This window comes from Oncorhynchus tshawytscha, linkage group LG09 (assembly GCF_018296145.1).
Source record: "Oncorhynchus tshawytscha isolate Ot180627B linkage group LG09, Otsh_v2.0, whole genome shotgun sequence".
NCBI lineage: Eukaryota > Metazoa > Chordata > Actinopteri > Salmoniformes > Salmonidae > Oncorhynchus > Oncorhynchus tshawytscha.
This window is the reverse complement of record NC_056437.1, coordinates 16,122,590-16,146,116: the sequence shown is the minus strand read 5'-3', so window position 1 is coordinate 16,146,116 and position 23,527 is coordinate 16,122,590. Positions and strand designations below refer to the sequence as shown.

General features: G+C 42.9%; 2 protein-coding genes across 4 annotated transcripts in view; one reads left to right on the top strand and one right to left on the bottom strand.

Annotated features, from left to right (window-relative positions):
• Window positions 1-1,960: 1,960 nt before the first annotated feature.
• LOC112257443 (praja ring finger ubiquitin ligase 2) lies at window positions 1,961-15,240 on the bottom strand. 3 transcript variants are annotated; one of them, XM_042326598.1, is made up of 10 exons: window positions 15,143-15,240; window positions 11,661-11,855; window positions 11,319-11,492; window positions 10,191-11,226; window positions 9,562-9,723; window positions 8,584-8,769; window positions 8,250-8,361; window positions 3,884-3,998; window positions 2,751-2,866; window positions 1,961-2,505 (listed from the first exon to the last, which is right to left on the bottom strand). In XM_042326598.1, exons 3-10 carry the CDS (start codon window positions 11,347-11,349, stop codon window positions 2,380-2,382), a joined length of 1,884 nt encoding a protein of 627 aa, XP_042182532.1. In that variant the 5' UTR covers window positions 11,350-11,492; window positions 11,661-11,855; window positions 15,143-15,240; the 3' UTR covers window positions 1,961-2,379. The 3 variants fall into 3 exon arrangements, with proteins under 3 accessions (XP_042182532.1, XP_024286762.1, XP_024286763.1); XM_024430994.2 differs by lacking the exon at window positions 11,319-11,492; XM_024430995.2 differs by lacking the exons at window positions 11,319-11,492; window positions 15,143-15,240 and adding an exon at window positions 15,074-15,096.
• Window positions 15,241-21,743: 6,503 nt separating this feature from the next.
• Window positions 21,744-23,527, top strand: part of LOC112257442 (alpha-mannosidase 2-like) — a 54,213-nt gene continuing 52,429 nt past the window's right edge. Inside the window, exon 1 of the mRNA XM_024430993.2 lies at window positions 21,744-22,845. Within this exon, the coding sequence (XP_024286761.2) occupies window positions 22,702-22,845 (144 nt within the window). The 5' untranslated portion in view covers window positions 21,744-22,701. The remainder of the gene's footprint in view (window positions 22,846-23,527) is intronic.

Genomic DNA, 23,527 nt, shown 5'->3' with positions numbered 1-23,527 from the left:
ATAACCCATATTAACAAAGCAAAAACAGGTTACATTTTTGGGCCAATTATAAACATAAGTATTCAGATCCTTTGTTATGAGACTTGAAATTGAGCTCAGGTGCATCCTGTTTCCATTGATGATCCTTGATTACTCTACAACTTGGAGTCCACCTGTGGTCAATTCAATTGATTGGACATGACTTGGAAAGGCACAACCGTATATAAGGTCCCACAGTTGACAGAGCAAAAACCAAGCCATGAAGTCGAAGGAGTTGTCCGTAGAGCTCAGAGACAGGATTGTGTTGAGGCACAGATCTGGGGAAGAGTACCAAAACATATCTGCAGCATTAAAGGTTCCCAAGAACACAGTGGCCTCCATCATTCTTAAATGGGAGAAGTTTGGAACCACCACTCTTCCTAGAGCTGGCCTCCTGGTCAAACTGAGCAATCAGAGAAGGGCCTTGGTCAGGGAGGTGATAAAGAACCCGATGGTCACTCTGACAGAGCTCCAGAGTCCCTCTGTGGAGATGGGAGAACCTTCCAGAAGTACAACCATTTCTGTAGCACTCCACAAGTCAAGGCTTCATGGTAGTGGCCAGATGGAAGCCACTCCTCAGTAAAAAGCACATGACAGCCCGCTTGGAGTTTGCCAAAAGGCACCTAAAATATTCTTAGACCATGAGAAACACAAGTCTCTGGTCTGATGAAAGCAAGATTGAACCTTTTGTTCTGAATACCAAATGTCACGTCTGGAGGAAACCTGGCACGATCCCTACGGTGAAGCATAGTGGTGGCAGTATCATGCTGTGGGGATGTTTTTCAGCCGGCAGGGACTGGGAGACTAGTCAGGATCGAGGGAAAGGTGAACGGAGCGATCCTTGATGAAAACCTGCTCCAGAGTGCTCAGTAACTCAGACTGGGCCGAAGGTTCACCTTCCAACAGAACAACGACCCTAAGCACACAGCCAAGACAACGCAGGAGTGGCTTCCGAACAAGTCTCTGAATGTCCTTGAGTGGCCCAGCCAGAGCCCGGACTTGAACCTGATCAAACATCTCCTGAAAATAGCTGTGCAGCAATGCTCCCCATCCAACCTGACAGAGCTTGAGAAAAATGGGAGATACTCCCCAAATACAGGTGTGCCAAGCTTGTCGCGACACTCAAGGCTGTAGTCGCTCCTAAAGGTGCTTCAACAAAGTACTGAACACTTATGTAAAGTTTATAAATTAGCAAATATTTCAAAAAACCTGTTTTTGCCTTGTCATTATGGGGTATTGTGTGTAGATTAATGAGGATTTAAAAAGCTGTAACGTAACAAACGTGGGAAAAGTCAAGGGGTCTGAATACTTTCCAAATGCACTGTATGTGCATTACTGAGCTCTTTTCCTAAAGCTTATTGTTATTTGATGTGTGTCAGACTAATTTAAAGAGCTGGGATATTTATTGCCACAACAGACCTTATTTTGATTGCACTTTGGGCCATGTTAAAAAGACAGACACAATAGTACTGTTGTGTTTAGCCCAACATGCTTCCCTATGAATAAAGACCATATCTAAAGTAACAAGTGAACAATGCACTGGATTTGAATGAGTATCACATTGTTATAGTTAGCCCATATTATGTAATAAGAATTACTGTAGCTAGTGTGGTTGTAATTGAAAAATGTCCTTGAATGTGTTTGCTATTACACACCTGTATGCCCCTTGTTAGATTTAGCTTTCACAATCATGTCCTGTCATTGTTTATACTGTGTACTTGCAATAATAAAAAACATTATTGGCTCTTTGAATTCAACAGATCACATTATTTCTGATTAATATACACCATTATCTTTGAAATCCTTATTCAGAATACATATTTGATGATCCGCTTACATTGTAAGAAATAAAGGTGGTGTGGAAACAACTATCTGAATGGCTTCTACAGTGGATGTATACAAACTCTTCGTAAGGAAGTTATTGGTTTTGATAGTTCAAGACTTACCCACACTACAGCCTTTATTGAACATTGGAACCAAAATGATTTTGAAGTTAGTACAATGTGAGGGACATAAGCAATGCTTTCATCTGTATTAAAAAAAATGTGCAAGTAAAATCTTAAATGCTTTAACGAAAATCTAGGATAAACAAAAATTGCAATTTCCTAATTTCATATCCTTCATTAAAACATACATTCGTAACAAAGACTTGACATTATACAGATAATATTTTCTCAGAAAATAAGCCTGAACTGTCTCTCAGACATAGATCTTGAACTTGTTTACATGTGCAGAACTAATTCAATCTCATCCATAGAGTTACATTGCAGAGAGCGACAATGAAAGAAAAAGTAATAAGAATTATTTTTCATTGAAGCGTTACAGGCCTCTTTTCTGGCTGTTGATTGGTAACCAGTGGATTCACCGCATTCCGGCTGCGCTGTGATTGGACGGTGGAATGTCCTGATCCGACACAAACGAGGTGTTAGCAGTGGTCTCCATGACAACAGGCAACAGTATGTGACGACAGACAGGGCAAGTCCCAGACTAGAGAGAAAAGATACCATAACAGTCAGTATAAACATTTCCATATCATCACTCAAAATACATTGACACAGACCAGGAGCTAGACTGAATATAGGCTGATGCCACCACCCTCATCACTTAAAGCACATTTAAATTACATGATTATGTGCAGGCCATGTACATAAAGGCTTTAGGAAGGAGAGTCTGAATGGGCTTCACAATAAGTTATTCTCCACACACAGAGGCCCTCAGTCAGTCACACATACCTTTTGGAGCCAGAGAGTCACGCAGATCTTGTGGAACATGTGGTGGCACGGCAGCTGGGTTGCAATCTCGTCTTTGACGTACTCACCACAGCAGATGGCACAGCAATGTTCCTGACCTAGAGAGAGAAAGGAAAAAGGCGAGAGAGAGAAAGACAAGGATAAAGAGAGGCGCACAAGAAGAACTAATCATAAGTGTCCGAGAGTGGCGTTGGGCCATTTGTCACTACATGTTCTGCAGCCCCGGCCTCATCCACTCTGTTCTGTATTCACAGCTCCACACGTTTACATTCCATCAGGCTCCATTCACTCGATCCACAAGCACAGATGGAACCGCTCGCTCTGACACGGCATGACAAATGGCGGCCATCTCGACACCTGCTTACCGCAATTTATTCCCGGGGACACGCGGCGTGTCAAACTTGACGAGACACCGGACACATTTACATTATGTGCCCATCATTCATACAATGCATTGCTTTACGCACAGCGAGTTATTTCTTATCGTGACACCACATCGCCTTTCTTAATCAACATTGGATCAGTAACAGCAGAATATTTCCATATGGAATGCATCAATGTGTTGAGACAAACAGCCTGCAGGTGTCTTTATGATCCATTTCATGCAGACTAATGAGCACAGTGCTCTGAGTCTATATATTAGCAGCTGGTTTCCTTCAGTGTCAGTCTGGACTGGATTGCCGGTCCAGCCGGCTAATAGTAAAAATTAGTGCAAGACTGAGGGTGGGGATTTACAGAGTGGACAGTCCCACTAATTATATGTCTTTTGATCCTGATACAAAAGGCACTCCATGTTGGTATTAACCACTGCATTAGCTAGGCCATTTACACTAGCTAGCACATGTCAACATTAAAATAACTAATCTTACCCCTTCCACCACTGGAAATATGAGTTTGCTTGATCTTTTTCAAAGAACATTGTGAATTATGACATTGATGGAATCCTTGAAGGTATTGCACATTTAGCAGTATTTCACCTCTTACACCCAGAATGATGGAGTCTCTTGTTGCCAACGCTAAAATGGGAAATTGCACACAGCCAATTCAAAGGAAGCAGAGGGAAGGGCTAGTCTGTTTGGTCCTACCACTGTGGTCTTCTAGCAATGTGAACTTACCAGTGGGGTCCTCCAATATGGTGATCTGAGGCAGACACTCTATAATCTGTTCTGTAGCCGGAGGGTGGGCCTGCTCCACATCAATGGCCAGGGACTCCAGGTGGGCTAGAGCTGCCTGTGAACCACAACAACATCAGGTGCCAACGTCCCTATGTATTTACATGGATGCGTACAATGTAATTAAAGTGGAGGTAGGTAAACATTGTTAAGAAGGGGTACAAGACAGCAACAAGTTATTAGTAGTATGTACGGGATATGCATGGTATACATCGTCCAACGAAATGCTCACTTGCAGGTTCCTTCTGGACAATGCAACAATAAGAAAAATAAAATACAGTGCCTTGCGAAAGTATTCGGCCCCCTTAAACTTTGCGACCTTTTTCCACATTTCAGGCTTCAAACAAAGATATAAAACTGTATTTTTTTGTGAAGAATCAACAAGTGGGACACAATCATGAAGTGGAACGACATTTATTGGATATTTCAAACTTTTTTAACAAATCAAAAACTGAAAAATTGGGCGTGCAAAATTATTCAGCCCCTTTTACTTTCAGTGCAGCAAACTCTCTCCAGAAGTTCAGTGAGGATCTCTGAATGATCCAATGTTGACCTAAATGACTAATGATGATAAATACAATCCACCTGTGTGTAATCAAGTCTCCGTATAAATGCACCTGCACTGTGATAGTCTCAGAGGTCCGTTAAAAGCGCAGAGAGCATCATGAAGAACAAGGAACACACCAGGCAGGTCCGAGATACTGTTGTGAAGAAGTTTAAAGCCGGATTTGGATACAAAAAGATTTCCCAAGCTTTAAACATCCCAAGGAGCACTGTGCAAGCGATAATATTGAAATGGAAGGAGTATCAGACCACTGCAAATCTACCAAGACCTGGCCGTCCCTCTAAACTTTCAGCTCATACAAGGAGAAGACTGATCAGAGATGCAGCCAAGAGGCCCATGATCACTCTGGATGAACTGCAGAGATCTACAGCTGAGGTGGGAGACTCTGTCCATAGGACAACAATCAGTCGTATATTGCACAAATCTGGCCTTTATGGAAGAGTGGCAAGAAGAAAGCCATTTCTTAAAGATATCCATAAAAAGTGTCGTTTAAAGTTTGCCACAAGCCACCTGGGAGACACACCAAACATGTGGAAGAAGGTGCTCTGGTCAGATGAAACCAAAATTGAACTTTTTGGCAACAATGCAAAACGTTATGTTTGGCGTAAAAGCAACACAGCTCATCACCCTGAACACACCATCCCCACTGTCAAACATGGTGGTGGCAGCATCATGGTTTGGGCCTGCTTTTCTTCAGCAGGGACAGGGAAGATGGTTAAAATTGATGGGAAGATGGATGGAGCCAAATACAGGACCATTCTGGAACAAGACCTGATGGAGTCTGCAAAAGACCTGAGACTGGGATGGAGATTTGTCTTCCAACAAGACAATGACCCAAAACATAAAGCAAAATCTACAATGGAATGGTTCAAAAATAAACATATCCAGGTGTTAGAATGGCCAAGTCAAAGTCCAGACCTGAATCCAATCGAGAATCTGTGGAAAGAACTGAAAACTGCTGTTCACAAATGCTCTCCATCCAACCTCACTGAGCTCGAGCTGTTTTGCAAGGAGGAATGGGAGAAAATTTCAGTCTCTCGATGTGCAAAACTGATAGAGACATACCCCAAGCGACTTACAGCTGTAATCGCAGCAAAAGGTGGCGATACAAAGTATTAACTTAAGGAGGCTGAATAATTTTGCACGCCCAATTTTTCAGTTTTTGATGTTAAAAAAGTTTGAAATATCCAATAAATGTCGTTCCACTTCATGATTGTGTCCCACTTGTTGTTGATTCTTCACAAAAAAATACAGTTTTATATCTTTATGTTTGAAGCCTGAAATGTGGCAAAAGGTCGCAAAGTTCAAGGGGGCCGAATACTTTCGCAAGGCACTGTATATTCTAGGATAAGTATTATACAGGAAGGCACAATTTATAGTACAATATTTACACGAGCAATATAATAAGTCTGGTAGCAGCAGTTGTGATGTGTGCTAAGGTGGGGAGAATCAGAGCAGGTGGTCAGTCCAGTTCATGTGTTCAGCAGTCACATGGCTTATTAGATAGAAACAGTTTTTGAGCCCATTGGTATCAGGCCTCGTGCTCCGATACCGTCTGCCCAACGGTAAAGGAGTGAACAAGCTCATGGCTGGGGTGTGCGAGTTCCTTGATGCTGTATGCTTTCCTCAGCCACCGTTTCGAGTAGATGTCCTGGATGGGTGAGAGCACGGTCCCAGTGATGTATTGGGAAGTCTTCACCCTCCGCTGGAGGACCTTGCGGTCATGGATAGAGCAATTCTTGTACCAAGCAATGATGCGACCGGTCAGGATGCTCTCTATGGTGCAGCGGTAGTATTTGGAAAGGACCGCCTTAGGAAGTAGAGACACTGTTGTTGGTCCATGACAAGTCCTTGTGATGTGGACGCCGAGGAATTTAAAACTTGTATCTCTCTACTACAGTCCCATTGATGTGGATTGGGCAATGTTCCCTCTGTTTCCTTAAGTCAACAATAATTTATTTTGTTTTGCTGACGTTGAGGGAGAGGTTGTTCTCATGACTCCACAATGCCAGTTCACTTACCACCTCCCTATAGGCCGACTCATCGTTGTTGGTTATCAGGCCTACAACCGTGGTGTCGTCAGCAAACGTGATAGAGTTGGTGAGGGGCAAAGTTCATGCAGTCGTAGGTAAACGGAGTGCATCAGAGGGCTGAGGAGGAGTTGTTGCCAATTCTCACAGCCTGTGGTCTGTCCATCAGGAAGTCCAGGATCCAGTTGCAAAGGGTAGTGTCAAGACCCAGGGCTCTGAGTTTGGTGTCGAGCTTGGAGGGAACAATAGTGTTGAATGCTGAACTATTGTCAATAAAACAGCACTCATGTAGTTGTTTCTTTCCTCCAGAATGTGTTACTGCCATCTTCCGTGGATCTGTGGGAGCAGTAGGAAAATTGGAGTGGGTCCAGAGTGTGCCTGGCATGCTGGCTTTGATGTGGGCCATGACCAGCCTCTTGAAGCACTTCATGATGACAGAGGTTAGCGTGACGGGGTGTTTTTCTTTGGCACTGGGACGATGGTCTCCTTAAAGCAGGTGGACACTACAGCCTAGGCCAGGGACAGGTTGAAGATGTCCGAAAAGACGCCCGCCAGCTGGTCAGCACACACTCAGAAGATGTAGCCAAAGATGCCTGAGCCGGCGGCTGTGATTTTTCACACTTGAGTTTCTCACGTCAGCCTCGGAGAGTAGAAGCACCTGGTCACCCAGAGCAGCGAGAATCTTCCTGGATGGCCCTGTATTGTCTGCCTCGAAGCAACCATATAGAATGTGTTAAGTGCATTGGGGAGGGAGGTGTCAGTGGGTACCGCACAGCTGGATTTACCTTTGTAGTCTTTGATAGTCTGTAGTCCTTGCCACATGCGATGTGAGTGATTGGACGTACATCAATTCAAGATTGAGTCTGTCTTTTTGCCTTCCTAAGTCAGAGTTCGTTCTGCTGACATTGAATTCTGCAGTACAGGCTCTCAGCATTGTACGGATATCTCCGTTCATCCAGGGTTTTTGGTTTGAGTATGTCCGGATTGTTAGTGTGGGTACATCATCAACACACTTCCTAATAAAGCCTATGACTGACAATGTGTATTCCTCAATGTTGATGGATGAGTCCTGGGTTGATGAATCTTTGAACATATTCCATTCAGTATTCTCTAAACAATCCTGCAGCATTGAGTCTGCCCCCTCTGTCCAGCACCTCACTATTATCTGTGTTGGTGGCTCCCTCGAGTTGCTGCTTGTAGGCGGGGAGTAGGAACCGAGAGACGTGATCTGATTGGCCGAAGTGGGGCGGTGGAAGGCTTTGTACGCATCGCGGATGTTTGTGTGTACATGGTCAAGCACAGCGGATCCTCTTGTGGGGAAGGATACAGGTTGGTAATATTTTGGGAAAATTTGCTTTAGGCGGGCTAGGTTCAAGTCACCCAAGTCTTGCTGGTTAATGATCTTGTACAGTTCGCTGAGTGCCACCTTGGTGTTTGCTTGTGGCGATATGTACACAGCTGTGATACCACACGTGAATTCCCTCTGCATATAGTTGGAGGGGGCGGTAGTTTAGCATCATAAACTCCAGGTCAGATGAGCAGGAGCTCAATGTGTCAACATAGGATGGCACAATCTTGAAAAGCACACTTGAAGCAAAAACATTTAGAGATGGAATGGTGAACAAATATGATCCTAAGACCTTTCTGTCTGCACTTATGTGGACTTGATTAGAGTGACTCGTGTCATAGTAAGAGTCTAGGGTTTTAGCCTTACCTCCATAGCTTGGGCCAGACGCTCTTCAAGAGCCATGTATGTGAGGAGCTGAGGATCCACATAGGAGATAGCCTGGGCCATCCCAAAGCCCTCTCCAAAGTCATCTAACAACCTAAGATGAAGCAAAAAAATGATTATTTTTCAGATAACGTTATTCCTGGTCAGGAAACCTCCTGGCCCTGCATACATCTACCACGATGCAAATGTCAACTCAAAGTACATTACAGGAGTAAAATGTCAAACATTCTACACACCTCCAGAAAATTATCACAAAATCACGATAGAAATCTCTCTCTCTCACAATTTGGAGTTAAAACTCCAAATTGTTCCCCACCTCCACTCAGCGTCCAGGTCCTCGCTCAAGCTGGAGTCATCCTCCAGGTTGTTGTTCCCATCCAGGATGAAGAGGCCTGGGTGGACAAAGTGACTCATGCCATCTGGGTCTTCGTCACTACTGCTGCCCGTCTCCTCGTTGTACATCAACCACGGTATCTCTCCCTCCTCCAGAGGGGTCGGCTCCCTGCACAGCGCACACACACACACACACACACACACACACACACACGGGTTGATTTCATTGGGCACCAGACTGAAGAAAACTGACAAACAGGGAGAGACTTGTCCAATAAGAAACAATAATTTCCATTTTGTGCCCTAAATGGACATGACCAACTTTTCATCTTGCAAATGAGAATCAAAAATAGTATGCACTGGAAATGTAGGCTATGCAGACAGGTATTTATTTCTGTGTATTGTTAGATATTACTGCACTCCTGGAGTTAAGAACAAGCATTTCGCTACACCCGCAATAACATCTCCTAAATATGTATGCGACCAATAACATTTGATTTGATCAAATGATATACATGTACAGTAGTTGGCATATCTTAGCTAGTTAATCATCAAATCATTATCCATGGAAATGATTCAGCCTACCTCAACTGATTTAATTTATTAATGTAAGACCTTGCTTGGAGACTGTGCTGCTGTGCCACTTAATCGTTATTCCAGCCCACACCTTGGTTCCACATCACAGCATTAACACATGGAGGTGTCTGAGGGTTGACTGTGCTTACCAATGACATTATACACTATAGAATATATAGTATACATTAGATATACATAGTTAAATGCACTGGTCCCCCAGTCCCAATTTCAATACTTCCCCATTTAACTACTCATATCTGCATTACTCTAGATTAGTACATGCATTTAGGCCACTCCCAAGCCATTGATAGCATTTATCATAAGTGACCGTATAACGCTTTATTATGTTGCAGTTATCAGGAGTGACCCGTATTTTGCTGCTTACTCAGGGGGCAGGCTGAGCTCGGGGACATCCTCAAGACTGCTGCTGTGCAGTTCGTCCAGGCCGGGCAGCGTCACCCAGCTCTCCTGACTGGAGCCACGCTCCTTCTCCAGGCCAGAGTCCGACGGCCACAAGGCTGACCACTCCCCCTCGCTGCACTCCGAGCTACAGACACACAACACACACATGCGTCAGTCCACCTAGTAAGCACCCCCACCTAATCTGCTTAGCAGAGAGGTCTCAGCAGTAAAAACACAAGCGCTTCGCTAGCAACCTCCGCTTCCTCAACCCTCAGTTGACACTATCAGGACAACAGACAGCTTCGTGTTCACACTTTCACAGAAAGGCAACAATAGGATTGGGAGTTGCAAAGTCAATGATCATCAGAGACCTAGAAAATGCCTTGTCTAACATTTATGTATAATTCCAAATGCAGATAAACTATAGTGGAATGTTAAACTGATATTTTCCTATCACAGAAATCCAACACTTATGATTAGATCCCACTGACCATTATATATATACACACACATACACTAATATATACACACACGGTCTTGTACTATTTTACTACAATCTATGAGCAATAAAAGGGTGATATGTAAAAATGACAATATAAAGGTATATTAAACCTTTCCTCAGCCTTCATGAAAGGAACACCCGTCTCATTGAAGTCCTCCAGCTCTTCCCAGATGTCCTTTTCATCATCAGAAATAAATTTGCTACAAGCTTCTCCATATTCACCCCTCCTCTCGATAGGGCTAAGCCCATATGAATCAGTCGGAGGGTAATCAAAGAGAAACTCCTGGTTTGGCCTTTCCGTTTGTGTCAGGAAGAATGGCGGTGCGGACACACACTTGGTCTTGGTGGCCTGTTTTGCTGAGCCACAGTGTGCCTCCTCGCCATGAGAACTCTTCCACTTCTCCAGGTGTGTTTCACTAGTCTGCTTACGAATTTTGGGCCTAACCACCAACTCTGACTGGGTCCCCCTCTGGTCGTCGTTCCCCAACTCAGCAGGACCTTTGGGGCCAACAGTTGCTAGGTCCTCTGGTGTTCGGAACTCAGTGCTGATTTCCAGGTGATCTGTTCTGTTGTGTTCTGATATATTCCACTCAAGAGGGATTTCTTCTGTGTTAGAATCTGATCTAGGATCTGTTCTAGAATCTTTCACTGACTCAGTGTCTCTGAGGGAACAGTCTGTCGTCCCTTCACTAGATTGTGTGTACAAATACGAGTGCAAACCGCTGAGATAGTCAAACTCTTTACCCAGCTCGAAGATCATGTCATCCAGTCTTTTCTGGAGACCGTGAGACGCGTCAGAACCCTGTCCCCCCTCCTCCTCGCCGCCACTACTGTCCGGCTCGTAAGCATCAATATTTACAATGCTCAATATGCTGGAATTAGAAGGGTTGCTGTCCTCGTCCTCGGGGATAGGCCATGCACTAGCTTCTGCACTTTTCTTCGAGCCACCATTTTGGTCCTGGTCTGAGGCTACAGGTTGGTCACTCTTTTTGTAGTGGATGGAGTGGGCTTCCGATGACTGCCTAGAAGTTGACTGTTTCTTGTGGGGAGGATCTTTGCCAGATTTGATTTTCACCTCTGGGTGAACCGAATTCGATGAGACAGGAAAGATGGCGTGAAGCATCGAGGAGATGTTTCCTTTTGAAGCTAGAAAGGAGAAAGGCATTTAGTTACAGCTAAAACATCTACTATTACCATGACTTGCCAATACACAACTATTATACTTGCTAAATACTGACATAGCATGCAGCAGCTCCAGCCAGCCACCATTTGTGGAGCAGATTGGGGTTTATAGGCTTAGCTGCTCACACTGAATTCCATGTCACAGGATAAATGGATCCAAACCTGCCCCGGTGCAGTGGGTGCAGCACTTACTCACATGCTGCTGCTCACTACAGGAGTTGCTTAGTGGTCTGCCATGATGTCAAAGAAATAATAAACATAACTTCAATTGATTTGTTGACCTTGATATCATGTAGAAATATAGGCCTGACTCAAATGGCCTACAAGCTCGTCCCTCAACTATTCAATACACTGCAAATGGGACTTAGTTGTATTTATCTATTGCACCATGAACGTACATATGGAATGCGCTCTACGGACACCGTCCATTTCCGTATCGGGCCAATCCTCCACGCTGGCTGGGTTCCTGTGCTTGGCAGAGGTTGGACGGAAGCTAACGTATGCATGCCTCCTGCCGTATCTCCTTCCTGTGATTGTCTGATGTCCACCAGGTGGTTTGGGCCAGGCTGGCTTGCCAGCTTCCTGACCCATCACTACAGAGAGAAAATAACAACATTGCAACTTTTAATTTGGCGCCTTGTGTTTCAAAGAGTGACTGATGGTCTACTTTCAGGTTCGATTAAACCTACTGGGTGATTCCATGCCAGCAAAGCCAAAAATATTTTTGGTACCTCAGATTATTCTGGCAATTCTCACATAAGAAACTTAATTGAAAGGAAGAATGTTTAAACATGCTTTCTACATTTGCATTGCAAAAAAAAATGTTTTAGATCCTGATGAGAGTACAGTCGCTAAGTATTAACAACCCTTCCCTTTTATCACATTGTTATGTTACAGCCTTATTCAAAAAATGTATCACCCCTGCAATCTTCACACAATACCCCATAATGACAAAGTGAAAATAAACAGAAATACCTTATTTACATAAGTATTCAGACCCTTTGCTATGAGAATCGAAATTGAGCTCAGGTGCATCCTGTTTCCATTGATCATCCCTGAGATGTTTCTACAACTCGATTGGAGTCCACCTGTGGTAAATTTAATTGATTGGACATGATTTGGAAAGGTCTGAGGCTACCTGTCTATATAAAAAGGTCCCACAGTTGACAGTGCATGTCAGAGCAAAAACCAAGCCATGGAGGTAAAAGGAATTGTCCGTAGAGCTCAAAGACAGGAGGCACAGATCTGGGGGAGGGTACAAAAACATTTCTGCAGCATTGAAGGTTCCCAAGAACACAGTGGCCTCCATCATTCTTAAATGGAAGAAGTTTGGAACCACCAACACTCTTCCTAGAGCTGGCCACCTGGCCAAACTGAGTAACCGGGGGAGAAGGGCCTTGGTCAAGGAAGTGACCAGGTGCCCAATGGTCACTCTGACAGTAGTGATGCAACGATAACATTTTTGGCTGATACCGATATTTTCCTTGCCAAAAAAACCTGATACCGATATTTAATTTTTTTGCGTCCTTTTAAGCACTCTAGTAGTTAAATAGTTAAGACACACACGGACACAGAGGTCTAAGGCACTGCATCTCAGTGCAAGAGGCTTCACTACAGTCCCTGGTTCGAATCCAGTCTGTATCACATCCGGCCGTGATTGGGAGTCCCATAAGGCGGTGCACAATTGGTCCAGCATCATCAAAGTTTGGACGGTGTAGTCAGTCATTGTAAATAAGAATTTGTTCCTAACGGACTTGCCTAGTTAAATAAAACATCTCAAAAGTATCCTTTTTGATTTTGTTCATTTGAAGACATTGTTTGGAACAATATACTCTACAAGTACATCAGATTTCCAATGGGCTCACTACTAATTCTGAAGATTTTATACATTTTATAAGCACCACCAACACAGTGAATTGGAAAATGGATTCAAAGGGGACTCCCTCTGCTGGTAATTTGTTGAATGTTTAATCCTAAAGGAGGGATGTGATTGATTAATGACCTCATTTCTATGTATAAAATGAGTCATATCATTGAAAGTGCCAGAGAGCTCACTGTTTGAAGACTATAGTCACAAATATGTCTAACAAATAAGCTAAATCAAATGGGGTACTTTTGAGATACATATTTATGTTGAATAAATAAGAAACATTCAGAATCTAGACATAGTCCATATTGTCAAAATAGACCTATTTGTCTAAAAAGAGTTAGTGTGAGAATAACTGCAACACTGCTGCTAACCATAACATTAGTGGAGGCCTTCTTTACACTTAAAAACAGTCTGGAAAAGTTAGCAAATAAAAGCAAAACAAATAGGATTAACATGACATGAAAGCAAAGTAAACATTCATGGACTTGCTAAAACAATTGTTCAACTAGCTACAGATGTGACCAAAATTGACATGAAAGGGGAGAAGGTTTTATACTACCAAATTCAGTACTAACAGTTAAATTATCCCAACAAATGATAGGCCTATATGAAGTTATTTCAGTGCCAACAAAAATTGCATTTGAATTCCATATTTCTTTATTTGTATTAGGATATTGAATTGAATATTTGAATTTGTAATGCACAAATTGAATCATGGAATTCAGAAATGTAACTTTCATTCCATGATTTGAAACGGAATTGAATAAATATTGCATTTCATTTGGAAATTCAATCTGTTCAATATTGATATATTTGATTTCAATATGGTAGATGTTGCATTCATCATCTGTATCAAGTTTACAACTGATAAACTTGAAATTATCAAAGTTTCATATATAAACATCTCAGATTAATTCATATTCAGTTTTAAAATGCAGCTCATAAAATTTAGATTCAAAACCAGAGACAACATCCTGGAGAACAGAGAATCAAACACTCACTGTAGTAAACAAACTTCTGGCCGTTTTTGAAGCCAATGTGGCATGTTTAATTTATTTCCTACCAATGAATTTGGCTCTAGCTATTATGACACATTCTTGAATGCTAAGACTCTCTGGCGCATTGGCGTGCCTTATGTTCCCCTCTATGATGATCACAGGCTGAGTTAGAAGGCCCCCATAAGAATATAGTTGAAATGCCCTGTCATAACCCTTCTACTGATAGCCTTTCCACTCCCTATTTAATCTTGCTCTTGTGACGGTTTATTTATCCCAACCTGCTACATGAATTATCCTAAACTGCTGCGTTAATTAGCCTAACCTGATACAAAAAGTCAAATCTGACGTTAATGTGACAAGAACTAGATCCCTTCTAGCCATGACCTCTTGGTGACTGACTTAGTTCGAACCTGGTCTCCTGCATGTCACAAGACTGTAAAGGACACCAATTTAGTTGATACAATTATTTTACAAGCTAGCTTGATAGCAAGCTAATAGCAAACAAACACTTTCTTACATTTAAGCAAACTAGACAGCAATGAAACGGAATAAGCAATAGCGTAGCTAACTACATAATTATTGAAACCGGCTTGCCATTGTTGTCTAGCTAGCTTGGTTGCAAAGTTGTTTTACTGACGTCATTCGCTAGCTAGATAAATTGCACAGCACCCAAGACAAATAGCTATAGTTTACGATAACAGAAGTCAATCTAGTCCGCTGGTTATATGGCTGCTAGTTGACAGATTATTAGGGTGTATTTTCAGAAAATAAGATTCGTGTTTAGTACACGAAAAAACCCATGGCCTTGGCCTAACGTTAGCAAGCTAACGGTATCGTGTTATGCTGGCTAGCTTGTCAAAAGAGCTTCTTCCTCGTCCAGTTAGCTAGCAATTTCCAAACGCCAAGGGACAAAACGGTCCACTTGTTATTAATCAAACATTACCGGTCCCAATATTGCTTGTTTCTTTTAACCTATAGCGACATCCATTATTCAAAGTGATCTCTGTATTACCTGTCCCCCAGGCTTTCTCTCCGTCCGAAACTGCGAAAAAAAAACAGTAAGCCAACGTCATCGGCAAACTTAGTGTCATATGATAGGATTTGTCCAATCAGTTGCCAAAACAGCACTGGCAATCGATAGCCTCTTAGGGATCCGCCCCCTTTTTTCAATTTTCGCCTAAAATGACATACCCAAACCTAACAGCCTGTAGCTCAGGACCTGAAGCAGGGATATGCATATTCTTGATACCATTTGAAAGGGAACACTTTGAAGTTTGTGGAAATGTGAAATGAATGTAGGGTAATATAACTCATTAGAGATTGTAAAATATAATACAAAGAAAAAAACATGTGCTTTTTTGCATTTTTTTGTACCATCATCTTTGAAATGCAAGAGAAAGGCCATAATGCATTTTTTATTTACCTTTATTTAACCAGGTAGGCCAGTTGAGAACAAGTTTTCATTTACAACTGCAACCTGGCCAAGATAAAGCAAAGCAGTGCAACAAAAACAACACAGAGTTACACATGGGATAAACAAACATACAGTCAATAACACAATAGAAAAATCTGAATGCAGTGTGTGCAAATGAAGTAAGGAGGTAAGGCAATAAATAGGCCAGTAGTGGCGAAGTAATTACAATTGAGAAATTTACACTGGAGTGAAACATGTGCAGATGAGGATGTGCAAGTAGAAATACTGGTGTGCAAAAGAGCATAAAAACAAAAACAAATATTATTCTAGCCCAGGCGCAATTTAGATTTTGGCCACTAGATGTAACCAGTGTACGTGCAAAGTTTTAGACTGATCCAATGAACAATTGTATTTCTGCTTAACATTTTGTATCAAGACTGCCCAAATGTGCCTAATTGGTTTATTAATACATGTTCAAGTTCATAACTGTGCACTCTCCTCAAGCAATAGCATGGTATTCTTTCACTGTAATAGCTACTGCAAATTGGACAGTACAGTTAGATTAACAATAATTTAAGCTTTCTGCCAACATCAGATATGTCTATGTCCTGGGAAATGTTCTTGTTACTCACACCCTCATGCTAATCACATTACATTATCTCAACTGTCCCGCGGGGGACCCACTGATCCTGTAGAGGGGATTTAAACCGTGCGTCTACTATAATAAGAGAGAAGAGCAGGACACCTCGAGAGCACCCTTACCTGCTGATCTATAAATTACGTCTCCATAATCTAGCATGGGTAGGATGGTCATCTGAATCAGGGTTAGTTTGGCAGCTGGGGTGAAAGAGGAGAGAATACGATAGAGGAAACCTGAGAGAAGGGCAGTGTACCATCTAGCCATACTCTCAAGTACTTGTATGAGGTGACTACATCAAACTCTAAACCCTCAGAGGCAGTAATCACACCTGTGGGGAGAGGGGCATTCTTCTTACCAAACCAAGTGACCTTTGTTTTGGAGGTGTTCAGAACAAGGTTAAGGGCAGAGAAAGCTTGTTGGACACTAAGAAAGCGTTGTTGTAGAGCGTTTAACACAAAATCTGTGGAGGGGCCAGCTGAGTATAAGACTGTATCATCTGCATATAAATGGATGAGAGAGAATCCTACTGCCTGCGCTATGTTGTTGGTGTAAATTGAGAAGAGCGTGGGGCCTAGGATTGAGCCTTGGGGTAATCCCTTGGTGACAGGAAGTGGCTGACACAGCAGATTTTCTGACTTTATACACTGCACTCTTTGACAAAGGTAATTAGCAAACCAGGACCAAGACCCCTCAGAGACACCAATACTCCTTAGCCAGCCCACAAGAATGGAATGGCCTACCATATGAAAAGCTTTGACCAAGTCAATAAAAAGAGGAGAACAACATTGCTTAGAATCAAGGGCAATGGTGACATCATTGAGGACCTTTAAGGTTGAAGTGACACATCCATAGCCTGAGCGGAATCCAGATTGAATAACAAAGAGAATACTATAGACATCAAGAAAGCCAGTCAGTTGATTACTGACTAGTTTTTCCAACACTTTTGATAAACAGGGCCTATAACAGTTAGGATCAGCTTGATCTCCCCCGTTAAATAAAGGACGAACCGTAGCTGCCTTAAAAAGTTCGGAGATAGGCTTGGCGATGATAGGGGCAGCAACCGTAATGAAGAAAGGGTCTAAACCATCTGACCCAGATGTTTTTTGGGGGGGGTCAAGTTTCAGGAGCTCCTTTAGCAGCTCGGACTCAGTGACTGCCTGTAGGGAGAAACTTTGTAGCGGGGCAGGGGAAAAATAGGGAGAAGCATCGGGGATAGTCACATTAGAAGCACCGTGGCTAGGAAGCAATGCAGGTGTAGAAGCACGGTGGCTAGGAAAAACTCCCTAGAAAGGCCAAAACCTAGGAAGAAACCTAGAGAGGAACCAGGCTATGAGGGGTGGCCAGTCCTCTTCTGGCTGTGCCAGGTGGAGATTATAACAGAACATGGTCAAGATGTTCAAATGTTCATAAATGACCAGCATGGTCAAATAATAATAATCACAGTAGTTGTCAAGGGTGCAACAAGTCAGCACCTCAGGGGTAAATGTCAGTTGGCTTTTCATAGCCGGTCATTACGAGTATCTCTACCGCTCCTGCTGTCTCTAGAGAGTTGAAAACAGCAGGTCTGGGACAGGTAGCACGTCCGGTGAACAGGTCAGGGTTCCATAGCCGCAGGCAGAACAGTTGAAACTGGAGCAGCAGCACGGCCAGGTGGACTGGGGACAGCAAGGAGTCATCATGCCAGGTAGTCCTGAGGCATGGTCCAAGGGCTCAGGTCCTCCGAGAGAGAGATTCACACAGGACACCGGATAAGACAGGAGAAGTACTCCAGATATAACAGACTGACCCTAGCCCCCCGACACATAACCTACTGGAGGCTGAGACAGGAGGGGCCAGGAGACACTGTGGCCCCATCCGATGATACCCCCAGACAGGGCCAAACAGGCAGGATATAACCCCACCCACTTTGCCAAAGCAAAGCGCCCACACCACTAGAGGGATATCTTCAACCACCAACTTACCATCCTGAGACAAGGCCGAGTATAGCCCACAAAGATCTCCACCACGGCACAACCCAAGGGGGGGGCGCCAACCCAGACAGGAAGATCACGTCAGTGACTCAACACACTCAAGTGACGCACCCCTCCTAGGGACGGCATAGAAGAGCACCAGTAAGCCAGTGACTCAGCCCCTTGTCTGCTGGTCTGTGTCTCTCACATGGGTAGGCAGACCATTCCATAAAAATGGAGCTCTATAGGAGAAAGCCCTGCCTCCAGCTGTTTGCTTAGAAATTCTAGGGACAATTAGGAGGCCTGCATCTTGTGACCATAGCGTACGTGTAGGTACAGTATGTACGGCAGGACCAAATCGGAAAGATAGGTAGGAGCAAGCCCATGTAATGCTTTGTAGGTTAGCAGTAAAACCTTGAAATCATCCCTTTCCTCAACAGGAAACCAGTGTAGGGAGGCTAGCACTGGAGTAATTTAATCACATTTTTTGGTTCTAGTCAGGATTCTAGCAGCCGTATTTAGCAGTAACTGAAGTTTATTTAGTGCTTTATCCAGGTAGACGTGGGTGAACAGGGAGTACAGGAAGAAACTAAGCACACACCCTTAAGGGGTAGGTGTTGCCCACCCTTACCACCTGGAAGTTCAAGATCCAGTAGCAGAGGGAGGTGTTTAGTCCCAGGGTTCTTAGTATAGTGATGCTCTTGGGGGCACTATGGTCTTGAACGATGAGCTGTAGTCAATGAACAGCATCCCCACCTAGGTGTTCCTACCATCTTTACTCCCCAGACATGCAAAGCGCTAACACACCCTCCATTTGGCAAATCTAATCAGAATTATATCCTCCTGATTCATTGTTACAAGCAAAAACTCAAAAAGGAAGTAACAATACGAATTTGGTCCGATGAAGCAGATGCTAAGCTACAGGACTGTTTTGTTAGCACAAACTGGAATATGTTCGGAGATTCATCCGATACCATTGAGGAGTTTACCACATTAGTCACGGTGTCATGGCGTTCTTCCTGGGAAGGAGAGGACCAAACCGCAGCTTGGTGTGAATGCATCATTTAATAGATGACGACAAAAAAAAAACACGAAGTAAACTGTACAAAACCAAATAAACAAATTACGACCGTGAAGCTATCCTAAGAACTGTGCTGACACAAGCAACTAACATAGACAATCACCCACAAACAAACAGTGAAACCCAGGCTACATAAGTATGATTCTCAATCAGAGACAACTAATGACACCTGCCTCTGATTGAGAACCATACTAGGCCGAAACATAGAAATCCCCAAAATCATAGAAAAACAAACATAGACTGCCCACCCCAACTCACTCCCTGACCATACTAAATAATGTCAAAACAAAGGAAATAAAGGTCAGAACGTGACACACGGGTTCATTAATAACTGCATCGACGACATTGTCCCTGCAGCGACCATAATTACATATCCCAACCAGAAGCCATGGATTACAGGCAACATCTGCACTGAGTTAAAGACTAGAGCTGTCGCTTTCCAGGAGCGGAATACTAATCCGGAGACATAAGAAATAATGAACCATCAAACAGGCAAAACATCAATACAGGGCAAAGATCAAATCCTACCATAATGGCCCTGACGCTCGTCGGATGTGGCAGGGCTTGCAAACTGTCACGGATCACAACGGGAAACCCAGCCAAAGGGAATCCTTTCCAGGTGGGAAAGGGCAGTTTGGAGTGCAATAAAGATGGCGTCAACTGTGGATCTGTTGGGCCGGTATGAATTGGAGTGGATCTGGAGTGTCTGTGATGATGGTGTTGATGTGAGCCATTATCAGCCTTTCGAAGCATTTCATGGCTACAGATGTGAGTGCTACAGGGTGATAGTCATTTAGGCAGGTTATCTTGGGCACAGGGACTATGGTGGTCTGCTTGAAACATGTAGGTATTACAGACTTGGTCAGGGAGAGTTTGAAAATGTCTGTGAGGACACTTTCCAGCTGGTCTGCGCAAGCTCGGAGTACACTTCCTGGTAATCCCTGAGGCCGAGTGAATGTTAACCTGTTTGAAGGTCTTACTCACATCAGCTACGGAGTGTGTAAGCTCACAGTCGTCCGGAACAGCTGGTGCTCTCATACATGGTTCAGTGTTGCTTGCCTGGAAGTGAGCATAGAAGGAATCTAGCTCTTCTGGTAGGCTCGCATCACTGGGCAGCTGGTGGCTGGGTTTACCTTTCAACCCCTACCAGGCAGGCTCCAAGGCCAGAACTCTTTGACAGCCTCCATGCTGGCTGCTACTCCTCCTCAGGAACAGCCTGCTGCTAGGTGAGTCTGGTGTCCCTCTTTAGTTCACAATACTTCATGACTTCATTAGAGATACATTTTTTAAAAGTTTTACATTAAATTTCCTGCAATTCTGCAGATTTATTTTTGCCATGGGGTGGAGATAATTTCTGCAGTTTTATAGCTAATCTCCTGCAATCCTACGCATTTTGTAATGACTTATGCCATATGATATCTGAGTGAGAATGACTAACAAAATCATTGTGGGCCCCCTTAAGGTCATGGCCCCTGGGCACCTGCCAGGCATGCCCAATCGGTATTCGGCCATGATTACTACAAGCTTAGATAGCTGGCTAGACTAACTACCAATCTATAAATTGTTAACTGACATGGCTAACTGAGTGACTGTGAGTGACTGAAATAACAAGAGAAAAAGTGCTGACGCACTTCTGCTATTCTTACTGTTAATATTAAGTTGAGACCCCGACTAAGGTCCTACATTTTAAAATAGTAATTGTAATAATTGTTTTTTGGGGGGGGGGATATGTCGCCGCATATCGGCTGGGGGCCCTAATCGGACGCTTATGTCACTTATGTCTAGAACTGGCCCTGCACACCAGGCTAAAGAGGCTTCATAGAAATTTGTTCCTAAATTAGCTTGAGTTCCAATCAAGGAATGGGGATCTTTGAAGCTTTCTCCACCAGAGAAAATATTAGAAGAAACGTTTATGTTTTGGGGGCGGCAGCCTAGCCTAGTGGTTAGAGCGTTGGACTAGCAACCGGAAGGTTGCTAGTACAAGGTACAAATCTGTCGTTCTGCCCCTGAACAGGCAGTTAACCCACTGTTCCCAGGCCGTCATGGAAAATAAGAATGTGTAACTGACTTGCCTGGTTAAATAAAGATAAAATAAAAAAGAACATTTACCCTGCAGCAAAATAATGATTAATGAAGCAAATCTTTAAACGCGTAAATTAATTATGCCAAATGTAGATGATTTGACCTTGATGATACAATTACAAAAGTTGATCAAAAAACAAGTATTTCGTGTTATTATTATTATAACTATTATTATTACTTTATTACGCCTAATAGAGATAAACAGATGATAATTCACTCTCCAAATTAACCCATTCATATATTTTTTTTTACCTGTTAGATGTTATACAAATTATGCCATATTTTTCGTCACAAAATGATGTCAGAGTAGGCGTATACAAGTTTCTGTTCTCCTCTACCCCACTGCCTGGCCTGGAGAATGAAGGGAGACACTTCTCAGTTGTAAGATTACGTTCACAAAGGAAACTGGTAATGCTAAGAAAATATTAATTGCGCCTTCGCTTTTCTCAATCCACAATTGCTGACTTAAATTTGTGGCGTTTTCAACTTGTTTGCCTCTAATATTACAATCATGAGGGAGTAAGGAATTAATATTTTGTCGGTGCATGGAGCTTGTTCATTTCCACAAACGCTCCTGATTTTTCCAATGATATGGTGTCACATCTGGAACACTTTCTCTCTTTTTGAATTCCAAATGTTGAAAATATGAACGAGATCATGTAGTAGTGAAGCTGGCATTTGGAGAGCAGTTAAACATCAGGAGCGGGTGCTGAACATGCCCATGCAGCTGTTTTCACAAGGTATCTAAATGAGTGCTTTCTGGAGTTAATGGCCAACTTTTCGCTACACCAATGAATGATTGGAGTGGAGACGAATTTCTGGAAAATGCAATAGCTGAATATGATAGGAACTAGGAAGGGCAAGGAATGCAAACCTATGGATTTGGAAACGTTCCATACGCGTTGTGCTCTGGTCTAAAAAACCCCACTTTACCTGTGCGTCCCAAATGAAAAAAGTTGTGAGTCGGTAGGCGGCGCACGTTCATACCTATGTTTTTCACTTCCTTACTTCATTTGAACAGAAAACAAATGCAGAAATGAGACGGGGTTGTCGGCACTGGCCAACACGATCTACTGAATCACAACTATTTCTTAGTGAAACTTCGCGACTGGGGACGCATTACCTTGTTCCAGCCATGATTCAGGCTACCTTTGGGTGACATACCCAGCTTTTTAAAGCTGGTTGTTCATAGAAGGAGTGAATGTGGACAATTATGTTAGTTCCGTCCTAACACACTAAAGAAGAATGAATAACTATTTTGGGGGGGAATAGCATGAGATTTTTCTGATCCTCACCGCAGAGTCAAGACATCGATCATTCCCTGAGGGTGATCTACATAACTATAGGTTACATTGCGGTCAGTCAACGTGATCAGCTTCGATTCACCTGGCAGTTTCGATTGTAAATGATGATGAAGCTCAGTCGGCAATTCACTGTTTTTGGAAGTGCCATATTTTGTGTTGTTATCTTCTCATTGTACCTGATGCTGGATCACCTGCAATTAGACCATACAAAAAGTCCAAACAACGGCGGGGATAAATTGCAAAATGTAAGTTTTTCCATTTCGTTGGCTGTTTGATTCAGATAAGCTACTTATTTTCTCACGTTTTGCAATCTAGATCAGACATGCATGTATAAGATCGTAGCGTATAACTTGAGTGCAACGTTGTTTTTACATGGTTGCACAAATATCAATGACTTTGTAAAGTAGCCCATTTCCTCAATATCCTATCTATGTTGTGTAGGCAATCACATAGAGAACTGCCGTTGATTTGCTGCTATAGGCTTACTAATTAGCCTACAATGTTATACCGTTACATTGTAGACCTATCCAAGGTTCAAGACAATGTAAACACGTTTTCAACTGTAGCTTGTACAGTAGGCTACATACTATTGTTGTGTTACATGATAGAGTTATTGTCTTGCAACAGATATGGTTCCAATGAACACACACACAAATTGCATATTGAGATCTTATCGTGGGCTGGGTCGTGTGTTGCATAATTCCATTCCAGAATGAGTGAAAACTAGTCTTCCTAAGCATACGGGTTGCCTCCCACAATATTAACAATGTTCCAGTATACACCTATATTATTATACTCCTGTTATACACCCAGTGCTGTTGCCCTAGGTCTGAGATTTCTGAGACTAAGTGAAAACTGGTAAAAGTGGTAATGTTTGTGTAACAAGAAGGTGACTGTCCACTTGTTTTCTATATAGTAGTCATTTCC